Source organism: Podarcis liolepis (genome assembly GCF_965112155.1).
Source record: "Podarcis liolepis genome assembly, chromosome: 1".
In the NCBI taxonomy this organism is placed as follows: Eukaryota; Metazoa; Chordata; class Lepidosauria; order Squamata; family Lacertidae; genus Podarcis; species Podarcis liolepis.
Genome location: NC_139554.1, coordinates 70,435,315 through 70,445,636, shown reverse-complemented (window position 1 = coordinate 70,445,636; position 10,322 = coordinate 70,435,315). Strand labels below are relative to the sequence as shown.

General features: G+C 46.4%; 1 protein-coding gene across 1 annotated transcript in view; it reads left to right on the top strand.

The window, feature by feature from the left end:
• Nucleotides 1-1,196: 1,196 nt before the first annotated feature.
• Nucleotides 1,197-10,322, top strand: part of RRAS2 (RAS related 2) — a 32,784-nt gene continuing 23,658 nt past the window's right edge. The window contains exon 1 of the mRNA XM_083479125.1: nt 1,197-1,613. Coding sequence (XP_083335251.1) covers nt 1,509-1,613 — 105 coding nt within the window. The 5' untranslated portion in view covers nt 1,197-1,508. The remainder of the gene's footprint in view (nt 1,614-10,322) is intronic.

The following is a 10,322-nucleotide window of genomic DNA, read 5'->3' as shown; positions in this document are numbered from 1 at the left end:
CTCTGGCTGCAAGATGGGGAGTCCAAGAGAGAAGCCAAACCCATTTTCAATCAAGGAAGATCTGGAAGCTTGTCTCTGTTGGATTTAGTGTAAGGGAACAGCTAGGGAGCTGTGAAGGTTCAGTTGGGGGAGCCAATGGGTGGAGAGGGAATGGCAAAAGCTGCACTGGGGGCATGGTGGAGGCAAGCAGCTGGGTGGGAGAGAGGCAGCATGAATGGAAGGGGCTTGCCATACAATCTGTCTCATTTTGCCACCTGAGGCTTCCAGGTTCTGGCGAAGTCTTGCATGTGAGAGGCAGGGTTCTCACCAGAAGCCACTGCCGCCATTTTGTCTCATTTCTCCAGTGGTGGTGGGGCGCCTGTGGCAATGCTGGAGAAGTGGTTGTGGCGACAGCTTCCAGTGAGATCTTGCAAAAGCCCTCCAAGATTTCGCTGGAACCTGGATGCTTCCCCTTCTCCTTGCTTCTCTGGCAGTAGCAGTGGGCGATCCATTGGGGGGTTGAATCTGCTGTCCATGTGGATCTTGCCGCCTGAAGCAGACTACTTCATGCTGCTTCACTCAAAGGCCAGCTCTGTAGCCATAGCTGCATGGTGCCAGAGAGAGAGCCACGATGACTGACAGTGGGGAGGGGGGCATGCAGTGGTCAAGTGGGCTGGCAGAGTCGGAGCCTGAAGAACGCCTTGGCTATGCGGCTCCAAGCAGTGATGCCCTGGGAGTCCTGACCCTCAGGCACTGCCAGCACCATCATTGCCATGCTCCTTGAGTTTCGTGACACTGTAGAGCAGACTTAAATCCATTTCTTCCAATGGGCTCAAACACTTCTTGCGTTTGCGTGGCCGAGGGCCGCAAACGGAATCTCTGCTGACTGACGCGAGGCTCGTCGCCGACTTCAACGCATCCGAAAAACCGGGGGGTTTTCCTTGACCAAGGCGACTCTCACAGCAAAACATAGGAGTTCCGCACACCTCTCTCTTTGCAACAGCAACTTCTAACCCCCCCCCCAATATAAAAAATGCAAGTCCCTTCAGCAAAAAACTCACGGTGGGAATTTGAGGCGCAGGGGAGGCGGAGACTGAGAAAGGGGACGCGCGCGTGGGAGAGCCACCCCCCCCCCGCCTGCCTCGGTGTGTAAGCAAGACCGCGCTCGCCAGGGAGAAGCCCCCGCCCAGCTCATGCATATTCATAAATCTATTTGCATGCCGGCGCCCACCTCCTGACGGCCATTTGTAGCCGGAGCGGGGCTGCTGCCGCTTTCACTCTGCTCGCAGCTGCCGCGCCGAAAAGGAGGAGCCTGCAGCTGGCAGCTGCCCCCGAGCCGCCGCCGCCGCCGCCGCCTGGGCTCCTCGCTCGCTCGCTCGCGCCTCCCTTGGCCGGAGTCCCCCCTCGCTGGGCCTGTGGCGGTGGCAGCCCCCGGAGCGGCGAGGCGGCGGCCAGCGACCCCCTAGCCCGGGCCGGGAGGTGCCCGCGGCGCCCCTTGCTCGCCTTCGCCTGGCCTGGGCTCCTCCTCGATGGCCGCGGGCTGCCGGGACGGCCCGGGGCAGGAAAAGTACCGTCTGGTGGTGGTGGGCGGCGGCGGAGTGGGCAAGTCCGCGCTCACCATCCAATTCATCCAGGTGAGGGGCCTGCGAGGGGGCGGCGGCGGCGGCGCCTCTTGCTGTTCTTCGCCAGGGTGGGGCGGCGGCGGCGGCAGCGGCCCCGCCAGGCGGCCGAAGACCCCTCCCCTTCCTCCGCGGGGCTGCCTGCAGGGTGGGGGGCCCCTTGGGACGGGAGACGCTGCTGGGAGGGGCCACGCTCCTCTCGCCTCCTGCCCGGGGAGGCCTGTGGCGCTGCTCGGGGCCAGAGGAGCCTGGAGCTTTTTGCCTGGACGGGGTGGCTGGCGCCGAAGGGAGGGGTTGCCCGCTGGCTTGGCGGCGACACTGCTCCTGGGGGCGGGGGGGTGTGCCGCTGGTTGGGTCCTGCTCCCCGCGCCAACTTCGACGGGGCGGCCGCGTTCTGCGAGACGTTTTTTGGCCCGTTGCTTCCGCGCGGCTGGGCGATCTCGGACTGGATGTGGGTCCGTCCCCTGGGGGCTGCCGCGTGCGCCTTCATTGGATAAGTGCCCCTTCAAACTCGGCGGGGTTTACTTCCGAGGAAGCCCGCCGGCCCCCGAGGCTGCTTCCCGTAGCTTCAGGCTCTGTCGGCGCGAAATCTCTGCTCTCGGATGCCTTTCCAGGAATTTGCTTTGCAACAGGTATGTTCCTTTAAGCGCTGTCTGGGAACCGGCCGCGTTGGCAGCCAATGAGCTTTGGCGTGTGTTCAAAGATGTTTTGACTTTTTGCTTACATCATACTTGATGGAACAAAATCCTTCCAAGCAAAGGCGATGCGTTAAGAATCTCTCTTCCTCCTTAATCCCGCTTCTGGCAGGTGACGGGCGCGTTACCTCTGCCCAGGTAACCTCTCCTAAAGAGGTAATGCTTATTGAGCTCTAAAGTACGTATTATTTGCGTAGGAGAGTATCGGCATCTGCTTGAGGGCATATAAGTAGGAAAATACTTTGTGATAAAGTGGAAGCGGCAGCTTAAAAGGAAACGGAGAAAAAAAGGCTGAACACTTATATAAAAAAAGCCCTTGATGCAATGTTTATTTAAGGTTTTCAGCCTTGATGTAATGTTTGCTTAAGGCTCCGAATGGATGAGGAGATTGACTGCTCTTGTTCAGCGTATCCAAGCCCTGTAGGGCACGAGGACCTTGAACTGAAGTGTGTCTTCCACGTTTATGTGTTGAAGTGGGAGGAAAATGGTCTCTTACCAAAGTAACAATTTTAGGATGTCTTTTGTGTGTATTTTATTTTTATTACTTATTTCAGAACATTTATATGCTCCTTGGTTGCAGTAAAACCTCAAAGGAGCTTGCAAAATATCGGTGTGCATATGTTGAGGGTAAACTAGGGACAGGAAATAAAATTCTTGTTATATAGACAGTATAAGGCAGCTGAGGTTATGTTGCTGTAGAGGGGATGGGAAGGAGGGTGGTGGTCTGGTGGCTGCGCACAGAAAAGTTGAGTGTTTCAGCTAAGGTGATCTGGCATTGTTGGGAATTGTTAATGCTTGGGAAGCATGATTTGTATATGCTTGGAAGAGATAGTAGAAATATTAGATTCTGTATCGTGTTTAGCTCATTTTGTAATAGATGGATATGGAAAAGACAGGTTGATTCTGTGCAGCTTTGCACTTGGAGCACAAAATTTGTTCAGGGCAGCCATCAGGCACTTCATACTATTTGCATATGACTTTCACTGTCTCTAACTCAATTGGCATATTAATAACGAATTCCACAGCCCCATTGAAAGATAAATTGAAGCCTATTGCTTGCACGGCTGCATTCTGAAGATGGGGAAACTGTTAGATTAGTTCATGGGATGTATAAAATGCACCCCCAAACTTATCTTTATCTAGGATTTGAAATAATGAACTCCTGTTTAAGCCTGCAAGACTATGCAAATTTTACTGGGTTGATTCCATTGAACACAGTGGTACTTACTTTTGAGTAAGCACTCAGAATTGAAATGTATCTGACGGTTGCTGTGTTCTGACTCTCTTCTGATTTCATTTTGACTGATGGAGAAAAAAATGGAAGCCAAAGTGCAACCATAAAAGTATCCATTTACAGCCCAGCTTTGAGTTAAAGGGCTGCTTATGGTCATCTACACATAATGTTGGGTTTGTTCATCAGTTTGAATGTCTGCTGTCTTCTACTGCTGTTACATGGTAGCAAAGACCTGAATAGCTTGCCTTTTCTGAAATACTGGGTTTAGAATAATTGTAATCCCATTTTGTGCGGCTTATTGGTGGATATTTGCCAGTGGATGGAGATAATTAGTTTATCCCTGCATGGCTGAAGCTACAGTTAACAGATTACCATTCAGACTTTGTATAGTTTCCATAGATAGTACTGTCTGGATGCTGACTATGGCTATATATCCCCCTGTGTAGTTTTACATTCCAGAGGGGTGGGCATGTCAGTCTGCTGTGGCCAAAACAACTTTGGTTTTATGGCACCATAAAGGCTAGAAGGGATGCAAGCCTTTGTGGGCTAGATGCATCACTTGGTTTCCAAAGTTGTTTTTTGACACAGTGAGGCCAAAAGAGTACATGGAATCATACTCCAAAATTTAGCGCAGTAAGCCTCCACTGTTGTGCCATTAAAATATCTAAATCTACATACCTGCATTTAGCAAAGTACATGTGACTTTAGATGAGATCAGAGCAGCTGGATTTAACGATTGACTTTAAATTCCTGACGCTGATGAGCTGATACTGCTCATTAGATTTCACTCGGGCAACACAGCGTCAAAAGCAATCTGAGTTGCTTTCTAGATAGAAATGAGGAATAAGTGAGCTATTCTCTATCTTATTTTTTTTTAATGGTGAGCTAAAATATGTGTATTGGGTTTCCGAATATGCTCCAATCAGCTATGTGCTGATTTCCCGAAAGTTTTGTTCAGGCAAACATCTTAATTGACTTCAAATAAGTTTTGCTCACCATAGCCAATTAAAGTACTCTAAGATCAGTTTGCTTTATCTAGGCTTGAGGCGAAGTAGAACATTTCTAGTTCTACTTTTGATGTAACTTGCATAGCACTTAGTGCAAGTTGACGTGTGATTTCATGTTGCTGTGGTACAAGGGGAACATACACAGTGGCAAAATGTTCTACTTTTGCTCTTGGGCAATGCTTAGTAAGGCTGCTTCTTTCATTGCATGTGAAACCCTGTGAGTAATGATAAAGGTCTGATATAACGCGCTAGTGAATCCTCAGATGTACTTGCACAACCTTTGCCAGATAACACAGCCCATCTACAGTGGGAAATGGGGGGGCTTAACTTAGGTGCTCGGCTGCAGGAGTATCATGGCTTTCCTAAAGCCCTGTGACTTGAAATTGCTTTGCAGTGCATACAGAACTCTCTTCTGAAAGCTGGCTGCTGTCAAAGTGCAGCTGTGCTTGCTTTGGTGGCAATCTTTGTCCACACTGCATAGTAGTAGCACAACTGTATCTGTCATCAGCAACTGCTGATAGCAATGCATCAGTATGGAGTAAAGCTACACAAGCTGAGTGTTGTATTGCGACTACTCAGCCAATCTTATTTTACAAACGCCTTCACCCTCTGCTGCAGCAATCAAAACTGACTTTCTTAAATGTTGTAAGGTTAGTTAGCCTGGACAGTGGCTTCATAGTAACAGAGAAATCTAGATCATTTTTTTTGGGGGGGGGGGCGTTCATGGTACCCTTAATCATGCCAAGCATTTCACAATGCATTCATTGTCCAAGTAGCAAGTCTCTTCATAATTGATGCTGTAACCACTATAAACATTCATTTAGTTCTTCTAACTGTAAGCCCAGGGTCTCTCCAGGGCTAGATAAAGTTATCACTACTGTACAAACTAACCCCAGTTCCTTTCTGTAGCAAGAGCTGGGAGGGGAGGGAGGAAAGAGACACTGTCATCTTTCTGGCAGGGAAGACAAGAATGAACTAATTGTGTGAAACATCCCAGGAGTGTATAAAACTTGGCACTTGCTGAGCGGTGTCCAGATCCACAGTGTGACCTCTTAACAGTGCAAAGTGTGTCTTGCCATTGGGAGTAGATGTAGCTTGCTGCTGGATTCAGAGGCAGGCGTTGTTTTAGGTTTTAATATATGAAACTTTGTGTTGACTGCAGATTTTCATTGCTGTCATGCCCCTGTGCAGCATTCCACGATGAGTGTATCAGTTCCACATCCTCATCTTCTAGCCTGTCTTGGTCATACTAGACTGAAGTTCTTGTTCTCGTTCATTTTTTGTTATGGATTGAAGCAGCAAGAAGATGAAATGTGAATATATGAAATTCATATAGTCATAGCTGCAACAAACAGCAGCTTCCATTGTTTTATGTATTTATTTATTAAAATAATTATATTTCACTATTCGTTTAAAAATGTCAGTGGCTTTCAGCAATTGTGCATGGCACCATACAATAACCATATGAGAAGTTAAAATCAGAAATCAGCTAACTATTGTGAAAAGAATTCCTGCATGAGCCTGATGAAATAGAAAAGTTTTCAGCAGGCATTTAAAACTTGGCTCAGAATGCACCCACTGAATCTCTTTTGGCAGAGTATTCTATAGGAATGGGCTGATGACACCACTAATGGTTTGGTTTCTTGTTGTTGTCAAATGAGCCTTGCCAACTCTTGGAGCAACTAACAATGTTCCTGCAGGATAATCTCAGTGATTGATTACTGCTTAATTGTTGGAGCAGTAAGGAAAAGTACTATCAGCATCACTTGGCTTAGCTTTATCTGTTTAAAGTTAATATAGCACTTAGTTCATAGCATGCTCTTTCGGCATGCAGGAGATCTCTACACCCTCCAGATTCAACTCACATCATCCCTGACTATTACTCATACTGGCTGGGAGTTGCAGTTCAAAGCATTTGAAGGGCACCTTGTTGGGGAAGACTGCTGTAGGCGTAGGTAGATCATATTCAGTTCCACAGGTGCAGTAATCAATTGCACTTGAGACTTTGGGCACTCTCACTGGATCTGCATAACCTTTCTCATAAGAGGTGCATCTACTTCTGCAGTAAGTGGTATAGATCCTTTGAACTCTGTAATTTCCAAATTGGTTACACCACTGACGTACTGTAAGAAATTAAGTCTGCAATTCAATACATTCTTACTTGGGAGGCAAGCTTTACCGAGTGAAGTAGGATTTATGTCTGAGTAAATGTGCTTTTCTTCTGAGTTCAAAATACCCCACCCAAAAAGGAAATTGTGCTCTTTGTGGCTGCAAAGATCCTGACTGGAATAAGGGATGAAACTGACCTAAAGCAATGACTTAGAAGGAAATCCAGGAAATAGATTTCTCCAAAGGCAAATATATCCAAGAGAGACAGATAGCTGCAATGGGGAGGCAGTTTCCTTCAGAAAAGGCCAGCCAAAATGATAAGGGGGTGGAGCAACCCCACTTTGAGGAAAGGGTGCAGCATTTGGGGCTTTTCAGTTTAGACAGAAGTGTACAGTGGTACCTCGGGTTAAGAACTTAATTCGTTTCGGAGGTCTGTTCTTAACCTGAAGCACCACTTTAGCTAATGGGGCCTCCTGCTGCCGCTGCTGCGCGATTTCTGTTCTCATCCTGAAGCAAAGTTCTTAACCCGAGGTACTATTTCTGGGTTAGCGGAGTCTTTAACCTGAAGCTTCTGTAACCCAAGGTACCACTGTATAGAATTCTGCATCTCATGAAGAAGCTTTTCTCCCTCTCTCCTAACAGTAGGACTCATGGGGGGCATCCAGTGAAGCTGAATGTCGAAAGATTCAGGGCAGGTAGAAGAAAGTGCTTCTTCACACAGCACATAGTTATACTGTGGAACTCACTTCCACAGGATGCAGTGGTGGCCACCAACATGGATGGCTTTAAAAGAAGACTGGACAAATTCGTGGAGGATAAGGCTATCAGTGGTTACTAGCTATACTTTGGAGGCAGCAATGCTTCTGAATACCATTTGCTGGAAACCACAGCAGGGGAGAGTCCACTTGTGCTCAGGTCCTGCTTGTGCATTTCCACAGGCATCGTGTTGGCCAGGATGCTCGGCCAGATGGACTGTTGGCCTGCATTTATTTCATAGCAATTCCCCCCTCCTGCCCCCGAAGATTTAAAATTGTCCTGCTAGTGCCACTGCAGATAAAGTCCATCTTTATTATACCCATATTGCAGAAGGTGGGGCTTTGCCTTCTGCAACTTTGCCTTCTGCAAAGTAACCAAAAGCCATGTCCATATTCACAACAACCCGGAAGTGTAGTCCAGCATTATCCTGTCTTGTGTGCGTTCTAGAGAAATGCTGTTGGAGGGGCAGTAACATTGATTGCAGCAGCAGTGCACTTAAGGGCAGGGAAGGGGGGGGTGCAGGGAGCCTGGGGAACAACAACAACAACAACAACAACAACAACAAAAATAGCAGCAGGTGGAAATATATAATCTGGATGCCCATGCCTAGACAGCAGGTCTGCCTGCTGAGAAACAATGGAGGAATAGACCTGGCAATAACCAGTTTCTCAAGAGGCAGGTCTACTTATATCTCACTGCCCCACAGTCACCAGGTCTACCAGAAATGGAAGAAGTATTCTTGGATGCTTCTTCTGTAATAGGCACATCTATTTTATTTATTTTCTTGGGAATATTTACTTTAGAAAAATTCCTGTGACCATTAGGCAGTCTGCAACTAAGACATGCTCTGAGCAGAACCATCGATATAACAAGTCACTTAAGTTTGTTGCTTTCGTAGATTCCGAAGGATCTACTCCTGAGTATGGCTGATTTTGGATATCCCCTGTCAAATCTGCAAGAGCAGAGCGCACCTCCAATTTGATCCAAGGGGAGGAAGTGTTCCTCCATTCCCAGAACATCCTGAATTAAGCACAACTGAGATCCGGGTAGCTATTTCAATCTGAGGGGCTGAGTGCAAAGCTGCCTAAGATGCAATTAGCCGCTGGTGTTCTTGAATATCCAAATCCCAGCAAATTGCTTGGAAAAGCAACCTGAATAGACTCTTTGCTTTAGCCTGGGATAAGGTAGGGATAAGTTGCTTTGTGGTGTTGGTTATGCTATAGAATGCATGCAGCTGCTGCAGAGCTTTCCCCCAGCTGTCGTGCACTGGTTTGTCACAATATACCCTGCATTTTCTTCCCACTTAACCCTCTTAACTTTCTGAGTTTCTGTGCCCAAAGGAATAGGGGTTAGTGGATCCTCAACTGTTCCTTTTTTTTTTTTAAAGGAAACTGCAAACAGTTGCTTGTTTCCTAGTTCATTTAGGCTTAAGTTGAACAGTCCGTAGCTATTAATTAGAAGAAATATTCCGAAAGTACACTATCTGTGTATACAAAATGTTAGAAATGTGTTGCTGCATGTTTGATTTTTCTTTAAATTGCATGTGTAGAACAGCAGTTAAAGAAAAGTTTTTTAACTTGTTTTGATTTTTTAAAGTTTATGTAACCTGCCCCGAGACCCTGCAGCAAAGGGTGGGAAATAAATAATAAAAGCTCATTGTTGTGCACTCTGATTAGCTCTAGTTAATTTAATATCACCAGTGATAGTGGATCTGAATCTCGTCCTCTGTCGTCCCCTTCTTCTTGTGCCCTCAATCTTTCCCAACATCAGGGTCTTTTCCAGGGAGTCTTCTCTTCTCATGATGTGGCAAACCAACAAATCCTAAATATGTAAAATTCCTCTTTTATAAAACACCTGTTTGTTTTGACACACTATTTTGACCAGAGTCACTGTTACTGGTGTTCCAGCTTAGACTATCCAGATAAGATACAACTTATTTCTATTTCTGAAGCAGGTGGTAATGTATATTGGGGGTGGGCGATATCTTGATATATTGTCCAAAACTGGGTTGAAGTCCCTATTGTGATATCAGTTGCATAATTTTTGACCTTGCAACATATCACAAATCATAATGTGTATGTGTGTGTGCACGCACTTTGCAAAAATCACAATGCGGGGAAAACCATGAAACCAGTTAATGCCTCTATACAACTCCATTCTTATTTCAGACATTGTGATATATTGGTATATCACGGTGCCGTGTGACTAGACTAAAAGCCGAAAGGGGTCAAAATAGTGTGTGTGTGTGTGTCCCAAACAAGAGGCTCTTCTGGTTAAGCAATAGCCACAAGACATCGTGGATTTCTTGATTAGAGAATGGCAGTGAACACCTACCATACTTTCACACTGTATATTGTCTGATTCCAAGGGATATCCATGTTTCTTGGCTATCACAATCATACTGTTACATCTGCTGCAGGACTGATTCTGGGAGCCTCATATTCCAGGTGAACTATCTGGAACACACAGGCTCTGTCTGTGTAGGAGGCTCCAGGTTCTTGGACAGCTGGGCTACATGAGAGCTGTTTCAAGATGGACCCATGTTTAAATAAGTAGCTTAATATATTCATCAATTTAAGAGCTCCTGGTTTGCCAGCTTCAGTAATGATGTTCAATCAGGAGTGGAATCTGTCTATTGATCTTTCCATGTTTATATATTTCCTTCAAGGAGCACAAGATGCCCCCGTGTCTTGCAGAAGTAGCGACCTCTTCTTTAAGGGGCCTTCTAAAAAGCAGGCAGTTTTGAAACTTTGCATTGTTTTTTGAACAGGTTTGTTGCGATGGGGTAAAGGAAGTGGTTAAAGCTTGTTAAAACTTAGCTAAAAATATCAGTGAAGGTTTTTGGTTGCAATCCATGCCTCTTGAAAGGAAGCTTTAACACCCTGTATCAGAAGGACTGAGTGATTGCCATTTAAACAAACAA